This window comes from Maylandia zebra, linkage group LG22, assembly GCF_041146795.1.
Source record: "Maylandia zebra isolate NMK-2024a linkage group LG22, Mzebra_GT3a, whole genome shotgun sequence".
NCBI classification, from domain to species: domain Eukaryota; kingdom Metazoa; phylum Chordata; class Actinopteri; order Cichliformes; family Cichlidae; genus Maylandia; species Maylandia zebra.
Window position 1 is genome coordinate 8157351 of NC_135187.1, and position 21353 is coordinate 8178703.

General features: G+C 42.0%; 2 protein-coding genes across 2 annotated transcripts; both read left to right on the forward strand.

Moving 5' to 3' along the window:
* Positions 1 to 378: 378 nt before the first annotated feature.
* Positions 379 to 5618, forward strand: LOC101484321 (galactose-specific lectin nattectin-like). Its single transcript, XM_023154549.3, has 8 exons — positions 379 to 440; positions 540 to 626; positions 984 to 1106; positions 2407 to 2484; positions 2984 to 3043; positions 3153 to 3301; positions 3421 to 3545; positions 3635 to 5618. Exons 2-8 carry the CDS (start codon positions 599 to 601, stop codon positions 3804 to 3806), a joined length of 735 nt encoding a protein of 244 aa, XP_023010317.2. The 5' UTR covers positions 379 to 440; positions 540 to 598; the 3' UTR covers positions 3807 to 5618.
* Positions 5619 to 14710: 9092 nt separating this feature from the next.
* On the forward strand, positions 14711 to 18412 carry LOC101479050 (C-type lectin domain family 6 member A-like). Its single transcript, XM_004572704.3, has 7 exons — positions 14711 to 14809; positions 15000 to 15080; positions 16522 to 16635; positions 16887 to 16931; positions 17615 to 17766; positions 17877 to 17998; positions 18094 to 18412. The coding sequence occupies exons 1-7, from the start codon at positions 14725 to 14727 to the stop codon at positions 18278 to 18280; spliced, it is 786 nt and encodes a 261-aa protein (XP_004572761.3). The 5' UTR covers positions 14711 to 14724; the 3' UTR covers positions 18281 to 18412.
* The last annotated feature ends 2941 nt before the right edge of the window (positions 18413 to 21353 follow it).

Sequence of the window (21353 nt, forward strand, 5' to 3'; positions counted from 1 at the left end):
AAGACACACATCTTGGCCAGGGAGGAACGCTGTCTGGTCATTTTTCTCTCACCAACCAAGACAGATGGCAAAATAAATGAAATTAATTTAAAAAATACTGAAAATTAGTAATTATTTTATCAAGGAAAATGAAGGAACTCAAACATAGACATCAAATAATAAAAGAGTTAAAAGAATAAACAGTGTTAAAAACAATGTGTTTTTTAATCACAAACAAATGCACATGAATAAAATATTCAGTGATGGCAAACATGTGTGCAGCATTTCCACACACAAGAAAACTTTGTCTCAGTCAAAATGAAAACAGTACGAACTGTAGTTGAAGTCTCCTCCTTCTTCTTTAATTCACAGGAAGCTGTTTTTTGATAACATGAAGTTGTTGGGGGTTTTTTAGCATTTCCTTTTTAAAAGGCTAAGGCGAGGTCAAGGAAACATTTATGGTGAGTCTCATTGCTAATCTGTCATTTAAATGTAACTGAATCTAAAAAAAAATCACAAAAATGAGAAAAGCACAAATAGTTTTAGTTTTTGTTATTTAGATTTTGTGATTTAGAGACAGCTGGACTAATTCTGAAGTCAGAACCTTGAAGACTGCAAGATGAACAGTCCACAGAGCTGCACAGAGGGTAAGAATATTATGTTAATTCAACAGAAAGGAGAAGGGTAGAACCAGCAGTTTGAAGTTAACTGGAATAAACCCACACTGATATATAAACTAACTTGATATATAAAAGTAGACTTCAAGTCAGAATTAAAATGAGGATCTGAAAATGTGTCACATTTCACATGCATCTTGTCTAATCTAACTGTGGTTCTCAGAGTTGGCAGCTTGATGAACCAGACAAACCAGCCTTTACCAGACAAAGGCTGAACATTTGTAAACAGTTAAATGTTTCTCTATTTGCCCTTAACTACACTACGTAGACTTTGTTAGAACCATTTATTATGTGTCCACTTTCTGTCTTCTTTATGTGATTCATCAGATGAAGCTCCTGACGCTCAACATGCAAAATCAACCAAAGGGTCAAAGGTCACCTCAGAGAGAATAGCCCTGTCCGTTTTCAGTGTTCTCCTGGCAGCAGCTGTCATTGTTATTTACCGTCTCTGTAAGTTTTTTTGTGTGTGCACTAGGGGTGGAATGGTTTTTTTGGTTCATTTTGGTAAATCTATTGGTATCAGGTAATATATATTAGGACATGTATACAGGTCATCTGCTAATCGTAAGGTTGGTAGTTCGATCCCTCCAGTCTGCTTGCCAAATACATAGAACAAAGAAAAAAGTGCTTGCATGAATGGGTGAGTGAGGGAAGTTGTGTAAAGTGCTTTGAGTGCTCAGAGTAGAAAAGTGCAATATAAGAAGCCATTCATATACCATTTATAGTGTTTAAAATGCAAGGACGCATACTGAGGACGTGCCATGTAGTCATGCAAAACTGAAAGAATGAAGCAGCCTGGAATGGACGTCATTGTCACATTCTTATGTTAAAGTTAGGTTAAAGTAAAACTGGAGACACTGATGCTTTAAAAATGCTTTTCATTTGTTTGTCCAATTTTTTTTTAAAGGGTTTACTTAAATTATGCAAGTGCATAACTAATAATCCACCATCGCGTTTTAACTAAAAGACTGTTTTTTCTTGATGCTAAAAATGCAATGATCCTGCCGTCCTCAAGACCTTTCTGCATGTTCAAAACATAATGACTAAAGTGACTGACTCTGTCTCACTCTGTCACCTCTACTATGACATAAGCCTGGATATCTTTATCTATGAAACCTGCCAGTGTTTTTGTTTTGAATTTTCACTGAGAGACTGTTTAAAAGTTGAGACATTGGGGTGACATCTCTATAGATATTGGACTTGTTGCAGCTGGCATAAGCAACATGCACAGTGCTTGCACACTTTTGGATTTTAATTAATCAATTTCTTACTGCCATCATCTTAGGTAGCACTAACTCCAAAGCGGGCCCAAACAGGAGATGGAAATGATGCTGCTACTGGCACATCCTGTATCGCTGGGCCTGCTTTGTCTTTACCGTTTTTCATTTTTCCATGACTTGGTTGCTGCAGTAGACACTCGACCTTTCTGCCCTTCATTACTGGTGCAAGGCTTTTTTGTGTATGTCCTGAATCGAACAACACACACATCTGAAACCGAGATAAACAAACCAAAAGGGACAGTCTTTTTTTTCATGAACTGTTTCAGCTATTGTGTGCACAGGTGTATATATATATATAAGTTTGACTTTAAAAAAGAAATGTTCCCTTGATGTTTTCCTCCATTTTTTTTACTTCAAAGGCATTGTTTTAAGATCTTGTCATGAAAAGATCTGAAAGGACAAATCTTTGTCCCATTTTAGTGAAACCAAAAAGTGTTACTCTAACTACTTTTCTCTTGTTATGAAATCAGCTGTTGAAAACTGGCTTAGCAGAAAAAATCTCCAAACACTGAATGAAGAGAATGCAGCTTTGAGGAAAACTCTCACGGGTGAGAGAAACTCTAAAAGATTCAATGTTATTCAGCTGCTCTGAAAATAGTATTCAACCTAACTATTGTTTGAAGAACTAGCATTAGTGCTACTTCTTATTTGACATTGTTAGGGCAGTGTGAGTCTAAAGTAAGAGAAGCATTTAAGTGCATATCATCATGTCTTTCAGTTGTATATTTTGCTGCCATTGGTTGTTGCTTTAGTTGCTCATTTCAAAGTTGAGATATATTTAACTTCTAGCCCCATACCAAACCTGTGATTTCTCATTTCTGCATAGCTGCTAGTCTCTTCCTGTGTGAATTCCTCTTTATGCTGCTGACAGTAGCAGACTGACAGGAGCCTCTTCAACTGAGTTTTGCATTAATGTACACAAACAAACAAAACGGGAAACAAATCTTTCCTAGTAACACAACTTAATAGAATATATTCTGTGACCATTCAAACTGCTTTTCTTAAATCAAAGACACATCAGATGATATATATATTATTTTTTTATAGAAGTAAAATCATGCAGCAATAAGAATCTCACGTGTCCTGAAATTCCTAAAGTACATATAAGTAAGTTATGGATTTTGTGTTTCTCTAATTGATATCCACTAATGACTGTAAAGTTGGAATTGTACAATATTTTCCACTTGACTAAAGTCTTTTCTGTAATTCTTCAAAGACGGGCCATGTGCATGTGATGAAGGCTGGGATGAACATGGAGGAAAGTGTTATTACTTCTCCACCAATAAATCATCCTGGACAGAGAGCAGAGATGAATGTAGGGCTAAAGGAGGCGACCTGGTTAAGATAGATAACTGGTGTGAGCAGGTATAAATCACATACTTTTCATTTCATTCATCATTCATTTGTTTCACATCTTTAAATTTTAAAATGTGCTTTAGAAGATCTTTCTCTATATCAATAACACTCAAACATCTCCTTTTCAGATTTTTCTAAGAACCAGATTGAATGGAAAAATGGAGAACTTTGACGACATGTTCTGGATTGGCCTGACAGATGCAGTGGAAGAGGGCAGATGGTTGTGGTTGGATGGCTCACCACTAAACACAAGGTTTGATTATCATAAACATTTTTTTTTCCATTTACAATATGCTGTTTGGAAGTTAACGTGATCATTTCTTTTCGGCCTTCATCCAATAGTTTGTCTTTTTGGGCTGACCATGAGCCGGACAACTGGACTCATGAAAATCCTGATGGAGAGCATTGTGTAAGGCTGGGGGAAGAAGAAGGAGAACCCCTGAAGACTTGGTATGATAAGTTTTGCAAAGCTCCTAATAAGAGCATATGCGAAAAATGGGTAAAAACAGATTGACTGACTGTTTTATTTCAAACATATAAATATAACTGAACTAACAAGAGAATGCATTGTAAAATATATTGAGTGGTCATGAATATCTGTGTGTACCACTTAAATGCTCAAAAAGTAGTAGGATGAAATTTACACCATTTGATCCTAGTCTATTCACATGCAAAATACACACATAAAACAATATAAGTTTACAAACTAAAAAGGCAAACTACATTTTTACTTTGAGCTATACACCCTGTTATTAACACACTTCTAAATCTCTGTGCCTTGTAATAAAAAAAAACCTTTATTCTCTGTTTAAAAACTGAGTTCTGGTTGTACATGTTTAATATGAAAGTGTATTTCTGTAACACATATCCTAATGAATACTTTCAGCTTGGGTTACTCTCGCTCTAATCAACAAAAATGAAGACAGGGCTTCATTAGAATACAGTGAGATTTCTCAATGACTATATTCATGGAATTTATTGTTTTGTTTTGTTTTTAAAAAAAAGGTATGAAGTTATGCATTGATGTACTTTTTTTTTAAAAAATTCCTCTATAGAGTTCTTCCACAAACTAACTCCTGTGACTGTAATGCTGGTATTTTATATTTGTCCTTATTACTGGCTTGCTGAACAGCCAGTAATAAGGACAATTAAGATGATTTGGTTTTAAATGGCACAAGTTCTGAAAGTTGTGAGGCAAAGATGTTTTTGCGGCCTTAAGCATTATTTGTGCAGTTCTGAGGTCAACCAAATCTTAAACTTAAGAATACCAAATTTAATTTTCAAAAAAGGATTTGATGGTTCTTTTGAAGTGGCTTTATTTACTTTACTTTATTTACTATCCTTATCAAACTTTTTTTGCAGAATATATAATGGATGGGTGTTTGTTTTATACCTAGAGCAGGGCTGTCAAATGTACGGTGGCCCGCAGTACAACTGCATCTGGTGTCCTAACATCATGTTGGTCATGTGTGTTCATATGTCCGCCTCCTCCGACCAGAGGATGGTTGTGGGTTTTTCTCTCTGTTCCCTCCTTGTGTGTCTTGATCGAGTCAAAGGCTTGCTGAGTGGTTGGGTTGAATTTATTCCTGTTCCAGGATTAGATAATTGGTTGGACAGCAAGCTGTGAACTACCAGATGACAGCCACCTTGCCCCTCTGTCCTGGGCTTCACCACCCAATAAACAGCCTGTGGTTCTGCTCATTGCTTTTAGTGTTTCTGTGTGAAAATCTTAGCCAAACATTGCGTTATTGAATATAAATCGAGTTGTGTTTCTGGTTCTAAGATGAGACCTAGCGATGGCCCAATGAAGCGTTCTCATGCATTGAAGCTTGTACTGAAAAAGGGTTTAACTGATACACTGGGGTCCTATGCCAGCCATCTCTCTTATACCGTTAGAAATCTTGAAGTTGTCCTTGACAGCTCTCTCAAATTAGACAAACAAGTGTCCTCAGTTCCCTATACAAAATCCTTTTGTATACTTTTAAAATTTTAAATAACTTTTGTACCCAGTTACCTAACAGACCTTCTTGACGTGTATAGCCCCAAGAGAGCGCTCAGATCCTCTAACCAACTGCTCTTGGTGTAACAAAGGCCCCGACGAAAGACTAGAGGGGACCGAGCTTTTGCAATTGCCGCACCTAAACTCTGGAATAATCTTCCTATAAATGTCCGCATGTCAGAATCCATTCAATCGTTCAAATCACACTTAAACCTCACTTGTTCCATCTTGCCTTTGAAGCAAATTAGTTCAGACTTCCACCTGGTCTGCATTTGTGCTGTTTAACTGTCACTGTAATTGTTTTAAACTGTTATTGTTGCCTTTTGTTGTAATCTGCTTTGCTACCTTATATGAAGCACTTGCATGGACACTGTCCTTTTTAAATGTGCTATAGAAATAAATATTGATTGATTAATTGATTAGTTTAACTGGTTTTTATTTAGGAATAAGCAGAGCGTCCTCTCTTCCGGTCACATTTCTTGTTATGCCCAAATTACCCCTAGGCTGAGGACGTTATACTAGCCTCCCAGATAATTTCATATGTTGGTTATTATTGGCCCGTGGCTATGTGGGAGCCAAATCTTCAGCTCTGCCGAGAATTCATAAAGGCAGGGATTGGACTTAATGGGAACAGCAAATGACATACAAAGAGAGACGGGTATCATAGCGGAGACAGGGGACTCGGTTTAAATGCAAGCATGTTGGGAAAGAGTGAACAAACAAGCGAAAATGTAAAATGAGTATCTTGTGTCTTCATTTTAATGATATTGGGTGTCTGAGTGTCTGAATGAGTCTCACAGGCCAGAATATGCGCTTATTACATGCAAAACATGTGAAGAAGGTAAAGAAATGACAAAAAAAGAATCTTCAGGATATCACAAGCTGGTGGCGTCCTTGTGGTGATACCAAAGCCGGATACATGGTAGGGTTGCATCAGGAAGGTCATCTACATAACAAAAAGTCAAAAGTACCTTTATATAGCTTTTGATTACTTTTAGACTTCTAAACTCAACTTTTACAAGACTAAGCATGAAGACACTCACAAAGCCCAGTCTTGTTGAATTTGTCTCTAAATGTTCTTACCGGTTGGTGGCCATCTTGAAAATGGTTGCCATTTTTTAAATTTAGCCTGACTAATGGATTTCATGAAAAGAGTATGATGAATGGTTGTAAAAATTGATTTGGTACTTGTATCCACACGATTTTACCGCTAACATTTTCTGCTGCACTATCACTGCACAACACATATATCATGATCCCGGGGTGATAACACGTCTTTTTTTGGCACTTTGAATTCTTTTCTTTAAAAAGAAAAATGTTTACTGTTCACAGATACAGCCACCTAGAATTGCCACTGGTATGCACTTTCCACGGCACATACGTCACTTTAATGCAATTGCAGAGTGTCATCTACAGATGGCGCTTTGTTCACAAAAACTTTGACTTGTATAGTTTCACATTCTTTTAACACATTTCATTATTAAATATTTTCACCTGTTAAAATATAAAAACTTTTGAAAATGTAAAATAAATGGATGAAACTTTACAGTCAGTTTGACCATTTATACATTTTGTACTGCAAATCACCAAATTTATTTAAAGTAACAGATGACAGCAAACATATAAAGAAGCGCTTTGAATGTCATTTAAGAAGCCTGGAGAACTGGTCCTGGAGACTACTTAAAGAAATAACATGAAAGCGTTTCACGAGAGTTCAGCCTTTGTTGAAGAACAAAGACTGTAATGCCGAATGTTGACTTTAAAGCTCTGTTTAAATTGCGTGGTTGCAAGATTAAAAGTGTATCACACCAGCATTCACTTGATGGATTTGGGTGGGTGTATAAGTGTTATCACTATTTGGGTGTTTGGGTGTGAGTTTTGTTGGGGGTGGGATGTTGTCTTTGGAGACGCAACAGGACTGAGTTCAGTACTCAAGTGAACCACATGGTGCCTTCCAGAAAATAAAACAGTGACAAGTGCCCGATACACACACAGAGGCGTTGCAGGGCGAGTGTCCATTTACTCATGACAACAGAGACAACATTCATTTAGACGCTAGTGCTTTTGCAACTGATTGCGGCATTGACTCTTTGTTTTGCTCTTGTACTTAATTTAGATTATTTAATTTTAAGATGGGTCAGTCTGACCTGCAACAAAACAGAAGAGTCATTCAGACCCACCATGAGGTTCTTGTTCTTGTTCTTCTTTTTCTTCTGTGTCCCTGAAACCACTTGCTCTCTATCCACCTACCTACACACCAACTTACAATGCTTACCTGCCTAGACCCAGCTTGCACACGTGGGACAGTACAGCACAGTACAACCCCTACATATGTACTTGCTGCACCTTCCGACACACGTTTTGTGTCCTCGGTCCTCGGTCCTACTCCTGCTGATGTTGTTGGCGACACTGCCGATGGTGCCGATGACAACAATGATGATGATGATGCCACTGATGCATTTGGGTTGGTCGCAGAGGACCACGTCCTCATCGAGAGACAGTGCACTTGGGACACCACGGTTCAAGCCGCACTCATTCGAGGGACTTTTTTCCCTGACACAAATGAGCAAAGCTACGAGCACCTTACCCAGCAGCTTGAGGAATGCTTGTTTCATGTGCCAGTGCCAAAAAGTGATCGCTTGCCAAAAGTGATTTGTGGTACTTAAAAAATTATGGCAGGAATTTAAGCTGCTATAAATGACTTGTTGACTTCAAACCATCAAAAATAGGTCAAAAATGGAGGTGGGGTGTGCTCAAAATGCTTTGCCTTCCCAAAATGTGAAAGGATGTGCATGCAGAAGTTTCATTACCAGCAGGGGGAGAGAATATTTAAAGCCAAGAATTTGCTAGTGAATAAAAAAAAAAACATATGAAGTACATTCCCAGGTGCTGTAGATGCTAATATGTAAATGTGTTAATAATGTCTGTTTAATCACTTTCCGGTGATTATTTTTTATGTTGCCTTGAAATAAAATATCTGTATCTGTTGTTACTGCAACTTCTGCATGTGTGTGCTTTTCATGCTTTGGAGAGGCAAAGCCTGAAATGGACATGATGGGCTGTCTGTTGCAGGTTTTGCCACGAGTTACACTTGCTAAATAAAAAGAATTAAAAGATTTTACAGCTTATTTTATGTAATAACAAATTATCTGTTTGCCTAGAACTGTCATGGTCCTGGGTCGTGTGACCCAGTGTGTTATGTTTAGCCTATTTTGATGTTTGTTTGTTTAGGTTCTTTAAGGTAGTCCAGCCATTTGTATTTATTACCCTTGCATTAAGTCTCCCTTGCCCTTCGTGTGTTTATGTCTGTGTGTCTTGTACTGTCTAGTTCTTGCTGTCAGTTATGTCATCTCCCCTGTACTAAGTTTCCCTGGGTCATGAGTCCTGTCTGCGTGGTTGTGTTTAGTTCTTGTTATGTCTAATTTCCATGTTTCCTGTTTTACTTTGTAAGTCTGTATTCATTGTCAGTGTATTCAGTTGCACCCTCCTGTCCTGTCGTTAGGTTCATGTGTGTCAGCTGTGATCCCATGTGTGGCCACTTCCCCTGATCATCCCTCATGTGTATTTAGTCTCTGTGTTTCATGTAGTCTGCGTCGCGTCGTCTGTGTTTCCACCCTCTATGTTTCCACGCCTGGTCTATTGTATTCTTAGTCATAGCTTTACCTTAGTTATTCCCAGTTTAGGTTTCCGTTTAGCCACGCTATCCCTGCTGTATTTGTATACCTTGTCATCAGCCACAATAAAGGCTCGCTTTTGTTTAAAGTTCACTCCCGCCTGCTCACCTGTGTTCGCACCTGGGTCCACCATACACACCACCGCACGGTCTGTCACAGCGGACCGTGACAGTACGACGCGACCATGCCGGACCCAGCGACACAAAGACTGGAGATTGTCCGGACAGTGGAGTCGCTATGCGACAAGTGGCTGCACTGTTCCAGTGAGGAGGAACGGGAGGAGTTCGCCCGCCAGGCAGGGGTGTGCGTGTCTGTGTTCCCCTGGTTATGGGAGACGCTGCACCCCCTCGTCAGCGACCTTCTCGTCTCCGCTCTCCGACTCCGTCCGCAGCAGCATCGGCCCGGTGTGCGTGCACCTTCGCCAGAGCCATGCTGTTGCGATGTTACCCCGCTGCCTCATGAGCCAGTAGCGGTCAGAGTCGGAACGGTGAGGCTCACCACCGACACACCATTGGCTCACACTTCATCAGCTTCTGCATCTTCGCCACCGCCTGCCTGCACGGAGATGCCCGAGGTTGTTGACTTCGGTGAGGAGGAGCGGCAGCAGGTGTTGCGGGCGTATCGGGAGGACGAGCTACGCTGGAAGCCCTGGCTTATCTCCGAGGAGGAGCTTCCGCCAGCCGCCCCGCCTCGGACTGGCCGCCCGTCCTCGCCGCCTCGATCGGACTACTCTTCTCCCGCTTCGTATCTGGCGCGGATGTGGTCAGAAGACGAGGAGCCGGTCACCACAGAAATCCAAGTTCCGTCTGCGTCCACTTCAAGACGGAAGCGGCGTTCACGTCGCCGTCGCTCATCGCTACGGCATGTCTCGCCCTCCACTGAGCGACACGAGGAGGCTGTGGAGGTGATGGATCTCGACCTCGAGGAGCGGCAGCGCGCCGCATGCGCGCAACTGGAGGAGGAGCTACGGGGGAAGCCAGGGCTCGCTCCTCACTACGGTGAGATTTTCCGCGGGACACGCCTGGCCTTTGGGGGCCCCCGGAGTTGCCAGGAGCTCCCGCCTGATGCTCCGCCAACCCTCGCCTCCTCAGCCTCTGCGACGCCGCAAGAGGCTCCACTTTCCACGTTAACGGGGCTCACGGCCAAGAGGAAACGGCGTTCGCGTCGCCACCGCATCGCGCGACGACCGGAGGTGAGTGAGTGCAACCTGTCATCACCAGCCTCCATTGAAGCCGTAGAAGATGAGTTAGACTCAGAATTACAGAGCCACGGGTCAAATTTAACAGAGACACATAGTGTGGAAATGGCTGACTCTGGTACTGGGAATGGTGTGGTCTGTTCGTCTGGCTTCCACGAACAGGGAGTAAGACCCACTCAGACTGTGAGTTCCAACACTGGGGAGTCACAGCCGGTGTTCTTGTCACCGCCACCCGAACAGGTGTTTAACTGTCCAGCCTCTAAGCTGACCGGGGAATCCCCTGTTTCGTGTGTTTCTGTTTGCGAAAATAAAGTCACTGTTTCGGAATTAGCCAGTGCTAACTTCAGGCTGGGTAATGCTCTGCTAACCAAGTCACAGCCAAGTGCATTTGTTTCAGAGAGGATCTTGGACAGGCCTAGTGATCTTGTAGGGGCCCCTGACACTACACTTGGGTTGAAAGAGAGTTCCACAGGCCGTGATGTTGCTTGTGTGGGGAGTGGGGTGGAAGTGTTTTCTTCTGTGTCATTTAATGTGCCTGGGGTTCCATCTAGGACTGAGTTACCTGTGGCTAATGCCTCCCTTCCCGAGCCCGCTCCGCTCACCAACGAGCTACTTAAAGTAGGCCCCTGTGCTTCCTTAGCACATAAGGATTATTTAAAGGAGGGTCATGACGTAAAGTGTAAAAGTACTGAGTGTGAGATGATGTGTAATCCTGTTTTGCATGCTGCTCCTATTCCCAATGAACTGAAAACTGAGAACGCGGATCATGAACTCACGTTGGAACTTAAAGATGACGACATGGAGTCAAATCAGGGTAACATGAACTGTGTAACATCACCCGTCTCAGCTAGGAATGCTAGCACAGCATTAGCCGTACCCATTTCACCATACACACTACATAACACCCTTGAGTTACAGTCCACCTCACGCATGGTTCCTAGTCACTATAACCCTTACCGCCATCATGCTAGTCAGTTCTCATCGCCCAGATTCATTCCTGAACATTTCATGTTTGCCCAGGAGTTTATCCGTGGAGGCTTAAGTCGTGTTTTTCTGGGGAATGTTGTAGTCCTTGTTTTCCCTGTGGCTGACCCGGCTTATCTGGGCCGTCAAGCCCTGTCATTGCTCGAGACTGAAGGGAGGAATATAGAAGCAGGACTTTCTGTTTTGGAGCCTGTTATGCCAGCCTACATGAGTCTTGAAGTGAATGAGCTGGTCTGTGCCTCAGGACATCTGACACCTGTTTGCTTCTGGACTGTTAACTGTAAGATGTCAGGTGAATGCGTCCAGCCTCATGTCTCGTCAGCTGGAGGGTCCGAGGGGCCCGCTCAGCCACCGGTCTCCGCTGGAGGGTCCGAGGGGCCCGCTCAGCCACCGGTCTCCGCTGGAGGGTCCGAGGGGCCCGCTCAGCCACCTGTCTCCGCTGGAGGGTCCGAGGCGCCCGTTCAGCCTCCTGTCTCCGCTGGAGGGCCCGAGGGGCCCGTTCAGCTCCCTTCCACGTCGGCTGTACAGGCTGCTTCTCAGCCTTCTAGGAATGGCGTGAGCTTTCTCTCCGCCTCAGACTGCCTTCTGCTTCAGCCGTCTCTTCCAGCTGGAGAGCCCGAGGAGCCCGTTCAGCTTCCTTCCACGTCAGCTGTACAGGCTGCTTCTCAGCCTTCTAGGAATGGCGTGAGCTTTCTCTCCGCCTCAGACTGCCTTCTGCTTCAGCCGTCTCTTCCAGCTGGAGGGCCCGAGGAGCCCGTTCAGCCTCACACCATGTCAGCTGGAGGGTCCGAGGGGCCCGTTCAGCCTCCTGTCTCCGCTGGAGGGTCCGAGGGGCCCGTTCAGCCTCCTGTCTCCGCTGGAGGGTCCGAGGGGCCCGTTCAGCCTCCTGTCTCCGCTGGAGGGTCCGAGGGGCCCGTTCAGCCTCACGTCTCCGCTGGAGGGTCCGAGGGGCCCGTTCAGCCTCCTGTCTCCGCTGGAGGGTCCGAGGGGCCCGTTCAGCCTCCTGTCTCCGCTGGAGGGTCCGAGGGGCCCGTTCAGCCTCACGTCTCCGCTGGAGGGTCCGAGGGGCCCGTTCAGCCGCCACCTGCGGCCGCCTCGTCGTCGCCTGGTCCAGCTTCTGCCTGTGCTTCACCTGGTCCGGCCCCGCCGTCGTCTGGTCCGGCCCCTGCGCCTGCTTCGCCGTCGCCTGGTCCGGCTTCGGCTTCTGCTCCTGCTTCGCCTGGCCCGGCTTCGGCTCCTGCTTCGCCTGGCCCAGCCTCGGCGCCTGCTTCGCCGCCGCCTGGTCCGGCTCCGTCGCCTGTGGCTGCCACGCCACCGCCTGGTCCGGCTCCGTCGCCTGTGGCTGGCATGCCACCGCCTGGTCCTGCCTCGTCTGGTCCTGCCTCGACTGGTCCTGTGCCCACCGGGCCTCGGCCAGTGCGCCTGACACTGGAGAGCCACCGCTGCCTTCCGCGCGGTCGGCTCCCTGAGCTGCTTCGCCGTCCCCTTCGCCGCCGCCGTTGCCTTCCGCACGGCTGGCCTCCTGACCGGCTCTGTCACCTGTGGCGCCCGCCTGGTCGGTCCCCCGACCGTGCGACCCTTGAACTCTTGTGCCCGTGGGCTCCGGGTCGGCCTCCTGAACTGCACCGCCACTGCCTCCCGCATGGACGGCCTCCTGATGGGAGATGGCACGGCCTGTTGGGTTGCCAACCCCCGGGTCGGCCGCCTGAACTCATCAACTATGGGCTGGTGTGTTGCCACCCTCTGGGCCGACCCCCTGAGCTATGTTTGGACTGTTGTCACGTGCTCCAGTGTTTTTTGTTGGCTGTTTTTTTTCTTTCTTGTTCTGGTCCCTCCGTCCTGGTCCCCCGCCGCCCGCCCGGGCTCGGTGGTCTGTTTCTTTTGGGTTAGGGCTGTCTGGAGCCAGCCCTTGGTGGGGGGGTGGTGTCATGGTCCTGGGTCGTGTGACCCAGTGTGTTATGTTTAGCCTATTTTGATGTTTGTTTGTTTAGGTTCTTTAAGGTAGTCCAGCCATTTGTATTTATTACCCTTGCATTAAGTCTCCCTTGCCCTTCGTGTGTTTATGTCTGTGTGTCTTGTACTGTCTAGTTCTTGCTGTCAGTTATGTCATCTCCCCTGTACTAAGTTTCCCTGGGTCATGAGTCCTGTCTGCGTGGTTGTGTTTAGTTCTTGTTATGTCTAATTTCCATGTTTCCTGTTTTACTTTGTAAGTCTGTATTCATTGTCAGTGTATTCAGTTGCACCCTCCTGTCCTGTCGTTAGGTTCATGTGTGTCAGCTGTGATCCCATGTGTGGCCACTTCCCCTGATCATCCCTCATGTGTATTTAGTCTCTGTGTTTCATGTAGTCTGCGTCGCGTCGTCTGTGTTTCCACCCTCTATGTTTCCACGCCTGGTCTATTGTATTCTTAGTCATAGCTTTACCTTAGTTATTCCCAGTTTAGGTTTCCGTTTAGCCACGCTATCCCTGCTGTATTTGTATACCTTGTCATCAGCCACAATAAAGGCTCGCTTTTGTTTAAAGTTCACTCCCGCCTGCTCACCTGTGTTCGCACCTGGGTCCACCATACACACCACTGTCACAGCGGACCGTGACAAGAACAGGAAAGTGTTACTTTGCCTAGTGGTCTAGGGGTACCCTCGACATAACATGACGCACAACTCCTCACTCCTGCCACTCCCAGAAAAGGCTAGCAACACAGAACAGCTGAAGATGCTAAGCAGCAGTTTATCTGCTTTGGAGGTTAGCAGTGCCATGTCAACAAATAAAAGTATCCAGTGATCCCTACTGTTCTCTAAGCGACAATAAAAGGAAAACAAAAAACAATTATTGAACCAATGTTTCTAACCAATAACCAAAATGGATTTCAACACAAACACTCGTCTCACTCCTGCTACTGCTGCAGTGCTCAATATATGCAGTTTATAAGTATTTACATTTCTCTACAAAACACTCTTAACTAACAGCATATCAGAAACACAACTTAGCTCACAAAATTCCCTAATGGACTTCTGTTCAGGCTTCTCATACAACTACTTGGTGCTACTTGCAACTGCTTGGTTCTTTGTTCTTTGTAGACGCGACAAGGAGTGGACAGACGTGGCTGTCAGCTGGAGTTTAAGATGCTCAGGTCCATTCAATTATCCAATCCAGCCACAGGAACTTTTACAAACCAATCAGCAGCTCCACCAACACACACACACACCTTCGAGGCAACAGATTATCTTAGGTCATAACAAAAGACATTTCGACATTTTAAGATCTTAACTTTTAAAGGAAAGCATTGCACACTGATTCATTACAGATGAAGAGAATTATTTACAACTTCTTTGTGCTTACGAACAGTTATTCGGTCTGGTCATCTCAATTACCTCTTCGTTTTTTATATATTTATTATTTATTTATTTTATCCACACAAAAAATGGATGTGAAACATTTCTTTTGAAAATGACATGAGATTGAAAAAGTCAGATATTGTGGAGTTGTGGTTTATAAAGCCCTCCCCTTTCTTCCGTGTTACAGGAAGTTGTTTTTCATGTTGTCTGTGTGTTGTGTAACTTCTCTTTCAGTCTCACTGATGGTAGCACAAAGCATTAAAATGCCTGAAGAAGAAGTGCTTTATTCTAATGTGAGGTTTATAAAAGCAAAGAGGGAGACCAATGGTGAGTCTGTATATTCATCTTTCTAATAAGTAATAAGATTTCTCAGAAAAAAACTCAAAATAGCAGTTTCTTGTGGTTTTCTTGTTTTATTTTTTAAGTACAACCTTGTAGGGAATTTTTAAAATAAAATTTATCAACAGACAAGAATTTCTAACTAACTAAGAGTCTGGTTTCATGTTTTGTGTTGTAGAAAGAGCTTCTCCAGTGGCTAATCCCACTTTCTCTCAAGTCAATATTTCAAGGACTCAGCCGTCCACGACAGATGTGTCTGGTAGGTACAGACGAGGTTTTATTTAACAGGAGGATGAACTTTGAACAGCACTCAGTATCGATCAGGAAGCAAACAGCCATCAGATAAATCTATTTTGTATTTTTTACTTAAAAATAAAAACATGTTCTTAAGTCACACAGAGCGCTGACTTTGGAAACAAAGAGAGTGAATCAATGAAAAAAAAAGGGGGGGGGGGGATGAATTAATTTGAATCTCTCCAAAAATCTTGCTGTATGTTACTGTATATAGCATTTTTACAGTTAATGTGTGCACCAAATAGATCAGTTAAATTCCATTTAGTTTTATTTATATGGCAGCATTTCACAAAAACAGCCCCAACAATCAATAAAGACTCTACAAGGAAGAACCCAGAAGAAGGGAGCAATTTGCCAATCGGCTTCAAACATTAAAAGTAGTACTGAAAAAACAGAAAGTTTTTTTTAATCTAAAGTATAATAAGGTAATAGAAGGTAATAAATATCCTTATTAAGTTAAAGAGAAATTACATGGACAGAATTTTATTCAATGGACAGCGTTCCCGTAAAAGGAAAAAAAGATGTGCATTTGTTCACTAACAAACTTACGGTGGTGTCGTAGACTGTCAGTGTTAAAATGATGGAAATAAAATTGATATGGATATTGTCTACATGTAACTATAAACATACATATATATATGTATATATATGTATAAAGCATCGAGATATACTGGTGTCTAATTTTCATTTAAGTGGGTGCTGGTTTAGCTCACTGGAATGAGCTGCCAATCGTCTGCTCATCACAGGCCTTGCCACATGTCTTACCCTCTCTCTCCCTCCCCTTTCCTGTCACTCTTCACTTCGCCTATTTTATAAAGCCAGAAAAAGGCCAGAAAAAAGGAAACTGAGAAAGTATCTTTAAAGGAGTTTCATCTCACTTCAAGCAGTGAGTAAAGGTAAAATATAAATATACAGGAGCTTTCAGGATCAAAATCACAAAGTGGATCATAAAAATATTAAAAACAAAATCAAACATTTACTCAGAGGTTTTCTTGTGTTCTTTTAACATTTCTCAATAACTCTTAATCTGATGCTAAAGTAGGAGCAATTCTGGAAACCACAGGAAGTGAAGCGTTGTGTTTGAGGTTGTTTGGTTGAGGAGTTCTCAGCTAAAGCTATTTCATGTCTTCCTGGGTGGTACTTAGAGAACCAGTAAACTGCAGCTCAATGAAAGTCCACATGAAGGACTACAGTCTTTATATCTAATATCGGCGACATAAAATTACCTGGGTTATTGTGTTTTATTTTCTAAACTGCCAGCTGTAAGAAGCATCTTATTTGTGACTCTTCTGAGTCAGAAATTCTTGATCACACCTTGTATATTCTAAACTCACGTTGTTGTGACAGCAATCTGTACACGTTTATCTCTCATATCTGTGACATCTCTGTCTTTGCTAACTCTTCAGAGCTTCCTCAACGAGCAGAGCTGAGCGGACATTCGAAGCTACTCTCAGAGAGAGCGGTCCTGCTGGTTGTCATTGCTCTCCTGGCTGCTGCTGTCATTGCTCTGTGTGTTACCTGTGAGCGCTACAATTTTAATTTTCTTTCATAATATTTACAAGGATAATGTTCTAAAAAAAAATTAAATGAGGGCAAAGTGATAATCTTTCTGTTTAACATTTCTCAAGTGGATGTGTTTACTTGTTTTAACTTTTTAGGGCTCATGTCATAAAATACTTTTTTTAATTTAAGGAATTCAAACATCTACATGTCTTTTAGTTTGCTGTTGACTGATTTCTTTGTTTTTTTTTCTTACACTTTTTTAAATCAGCATTCAAGCAAGGACATCACAGAGAGGGAAGAAACAAACAGAAAGGTAAGCATGTGAAACTCCAAAGCTGCAATGCTGGATCGAAGGTGGATTTTTTCAGACATCTAAACTCTCATTTACAACGTTCACAACAGCTGATCTTACATGAATATCCAAACCCTGTTGTATAAGACTTTTGTTAATTTCTGTTCAGTATTTGAAAAACAGAGACATTCTTGATGAACAAGAGATTAATTTAAAAAAAAATTGTGCTAAGATGCTATACAATACAGTATAGTCCACATGTCCACAGTCTCCTGAAATGAAAAGTAAGTTTTGAATTTTGTCTTTGACATATTTGTACCCTCTGATGATGATTAAATAAACATTGATGGACTGACAGAAAGAGGAAGTTAGAATATAAACGGAGGACAGAAGAAGCCTCCTGCTGCTCCCAAACCACACGAAGACGAGTTTAAATCAGACGGATGACAGTCCGATCCCCTTTTTTCCCCAAAATAGAACCAAAACCATGGAGCACGGTGCGGCCTACATGTTCACAATGTCCTAATGCAAAAAGTAAATTTTCAAGTATTTTTTACATTTACATTTTTATATTTTCTTTTTATTACTTTTATCCTCTGATGATGCTTAAAGAAACATTGACTGTTGGAGTGACAGAAAGAGGACAAAACATGAACAATGACGTTTTCCGCCAGACTGAAGTTGTTGTTGTAATCTCTTCAAAGATCAGACGGGTTGTAAATGTGAAGATGGCTGGGAGAAACATAAAGGAAAGTGCTATTATTTCTCCATCGCTAAAACCTTCTGGAACGAGAGCAGAGATGAATGTGGAGCTAAAAAAGGAGATCTGGTTAAGATAAACAGCAAGGAGGAGCAGGTATAACACACTGCTGCAGATTCATGTTCTCATGTATTTTATCACATCCTGCTGTTTCATCATCTCATAACAGAAACATCTCAGAATAATTTGAATACAAATTCTTTCAGGAATTCCTGGAGAGTAAAGTAAAAGGAACCAATAACTCTGATGATAAGTTCTGGATCGGACTGATATACTTAGCTAAAAACAACACATGGGTTTGGACGGACGGATCACCGCTGAACACAAGGTTCAATTATTGTGAAAATATTTGTATTCATTTCCAGAATGAAAGTCACCATTTTTTACTGAACATCTTCTGTTTTGTTTTGTTTTAATTCTTAGTTTGACCTTTTGGAAAAACAAAGATCAAGACAGTAAGAATGGGACAAAAGGGGCAAATCCTGATGAGCAAAGCTGTTTAAGGCTGGAGGCAAAAGGTGGAGCTAAGCTTTTGTCCTGCAAAACACGTCATAGAAGTATTTGTGAGAAACAAACAGTGACTGAACATTGTAAATGTGCAACTGTCTAAAGTTCAGTCAGTCTATAAAAGAGTGTCAGTAAAAGATACAGACGTTGGAGTTGCGATTTGTTTACAAAGTTAATATCTAAACTGTATATCTCTTCTAGATTTGCTTTTAGTAAAAAATAAAATATACTTGAATAAATCTGAATAACATATTTTGGTGATTTGTTTTTATTAACAGTATTGTTGTGGTGTACAGCGGCGTTGCTGCTGTGGAAATGAAAAATTTGCCTCATTTTTTCGTTAAGAAATTTATAAAAAAATACAAAAACTTCAGTTTAATGGAAGAGTTTGGTTACCATTTATCCAAGTTTTATGCTTTATAAATATAATATAACTAACTCATATAATATATATTAGTTGTACTGTATTTTTGAGTAATAAATACTTTCATCTTGTTGGTGTTATTCTCACACGTTTCCAGAACAGTTCATACGAAGATGATTTACTGTGTGGTTTCAGTGAACACTGTCATACTTTTCTCAGTAAACGATCCCTGCTCTAAATCTAAGCTAAATATACCAGATGTCTAAAAGATATCAGCTTATTGACCAACAACTTATATATATCCTAAAATGACAGAATGTTTCATTGATGTGAATTTAAGGAAAATTTAACTATTTAAGCACGAGGAACTCTCAGTCCTTTAAATTCATCAACACGAAGGTGAAGAAAAACAGAGCTCCAGTGAGACGTGAGGGTTGATCATCAAACAACCACTAGTCTGAACAAAACTTCCCAGAATAGAAGAAAAACATATATCCTGGAGTAAAATATTTTTATCTGCATAAAACTTAGTTGGCATGGTGGTGCAGTGTTTAGCACTGTTGCCTCACATCAACAACATTCTGGGCTCAAACCTTCCTGGGCCTTTCACTGTGAAATTTGCATTTTCTCTTCCTCCACAATCCTAAGACATGTACGAGGATTAGCCACTGATTCTATGAATTTGCTTTCTGTACAATTTTATTTAATTTTTTTTTGTCAGTGAGACTAGGAAGTTTTATTTAAGTACCAGCAAACTTGAGGCCACTTTCAGTGTTTTAAGAATACTTGGTGAAATTTAAAGAAAGAATAGAATCAGTCAAGTGTTAATAATGAGGCGAAAAGTGAACTGAACTGAATTTCCCGGAGTAACCCACCCGAGGGATTAATAAAGTTTTATCTAAACTAAAAGCAGCAGTGAAGGGACTGACTTTTTCTCACGTCACATGATCAGATAACAAAATGTTTCCATTACACATTTGTGGTAAATGTTTCCAGACCATGAAACCCAGAGCAGATAAATGTTTACTATCAATGTAAAACTTGACACGTATACTATTCATGTATCACGCAGTATTGCTTTAGTAGCAAAAAATGTCAGCATTTAAAGTTTTGAAAATCAAATTCCCGATATCTTATAGCTAACTGCAGTTGTATCTTTTAGATGAGGGATGCAAAGCTTCACTTATCTTTTCTCTGTAAAGCCTCAAATTAACTTTCATTGATTAAATATTAGGGAAACCGACATTGACATGAATTTCATCTTTGAGTTCAAAATAAACTAATATTATTTCTAAGATGAGAGAAATGAATGCAATATAAAACATTACTTACAGGTTTGTATTCTTACATTATCATAATTAACATTAACAAAAAGAAACGCCGTGCTATTAGGTCAAGCTGTCCCAAGTGGTCGTGGCAGCCTCTCAGCAATTGACATTTATTAATTCTGTCTTTTTTTCGGTTCGATCCCAAACTTCTTCACCAAACATCAGCCCAGCTGTTCATCCCTGGAAGTATCTTCCATTTGTATGTAATGTCCGAGTTCCTGGTCGAACTGGTTTACAAAGATCCTCTTTTATCATGATGAATATCTACTGAGTAAATTTCAATTACTTTATTTTGGCTAAATTTACCACACTGCCTGTGCTACTAGCTTGCCAAAAATTTCTCCCAACTTTCCAAACTGTTGAATCCACTAAAACATAAACATGCGGCCAAATTTAAGCTAACACCTGAGTGTAAGATTACTTTTGAAGATCTCCAGACTCATCTGCTCTTTTCACCCATTCTAGGACACCTACAATTAGACCTTCCCTTTGTTTACACCTACACCTGTGATGTGGGCCTGGGATTCACATTCATTCAGAAAATAACAAAACAAAACTGGAAGTAAAAAAGTCCTGATGACTTGAATATGTCAAACTATACTGTTCCAGATTAGCAGATTAGCAGCAAAGATTATCACCTTTAGAAGCAATAACCTCATTATTAGTAGTATATTAGCAGTAGTAGAAGCAGCAGTATGACCATCAGTCTCACTCCGCTCATTAATCTCTCACCACAGTACCACAAGCTGAGCAGGCACGTGCAGAGGGGGGGGGCTAGAGGGGCTTGAGCACCCGCCCCTTTCCTGATGGGTGCCCAAAGTGCCCTTTTGTTGAGGCAACTTTAAAAAAAAAAAAAAAATTTTTAAATTGTGTGTGCGTGCGGAGTCCTGTCTGTGCCCCTCAACAATAATATTTAACTATATTAATCACAGTTTTGCTAAATAAAAGGATCTGGCTTGCATCACTCACATGATCATATTTAACCAATGATCGCCCTTGACGGCAGAACGCGCTGGTTACGAGCCGGGAACGAGCTCACAAAGAGCACGCGCATTTTTAGCGGTCCGGAGTGTCGTGGTTTTCGGTAGGGAAAGAGACGACACCTTGTAGAGCAAACAACTTCAACCTTTATTTTCTCACTTCCGGTACCCAACACACTTCCACCATAAAACCGGATATACTTAAACAGATAACACCACATCCTCCTTTCGCAGAAAACAACAACTTATTGAAACATTTACTGCATATGGGAAACTGTACTTTCGTTACTTCTTAGAACCTACTGCAGAAACATAGCTACTCTATGACAGTCCCTTCACGCCTAGTGTCTGTAATCCACACTGGTTGCCCCGGTGCGAGTGGAGGAAGTTCAGTCGCCCGATGTCCCTCGCCCTTCTCTCTCTCGCTTTTGCCAACACTGTATTCTTATTGGGCAGGCTGGGATTGAGCAGGGAAGGAAGCTGGGGAACTGGCGTGCGCAGTCT

Coding starts and splice junctions, on each gene's coding strand:
- LOC101484321 (XM_023154549.3), top strand. CDS start 599: ATGAACAGTCCACAGAGCTGCACAGAGG. Junction 627..983: donor TCCACAGAGCTGCACAGAGG/GTAAGAATATTA, acceptor GTGATTCATCAG/ATGAAGCTCCTGACGCTCAA. Junction 3,044..3,152: donor AATTCCTAAAGTACATATAA/GTAAGTTATGGA, acceptor AATTCTTCAAAG/ACGGGCCATGTGCATGTGAT.
- LOC101479050 (XM_004572704.3), top strand. CDS start 14,725: ATGGTAGCACAAAGCATTAAAATGCCTGAAGAAGAAGTGCTTTATTCT. Junction 14,810..14,999: donor AGCAAAGAGGGAGACCAATG/GTGAGTCTGTAT, acceptor TTTGTGTTGTAG/AAAGAGCTTCTCCAGTGGCT. Junction 16,636..16,886: donor CATTGCTCTGTGTGTTACCT/GTGAGCGCTACA, acceptor TTTTTAAATCAG/CATTCAAGCAAGGACATCAC.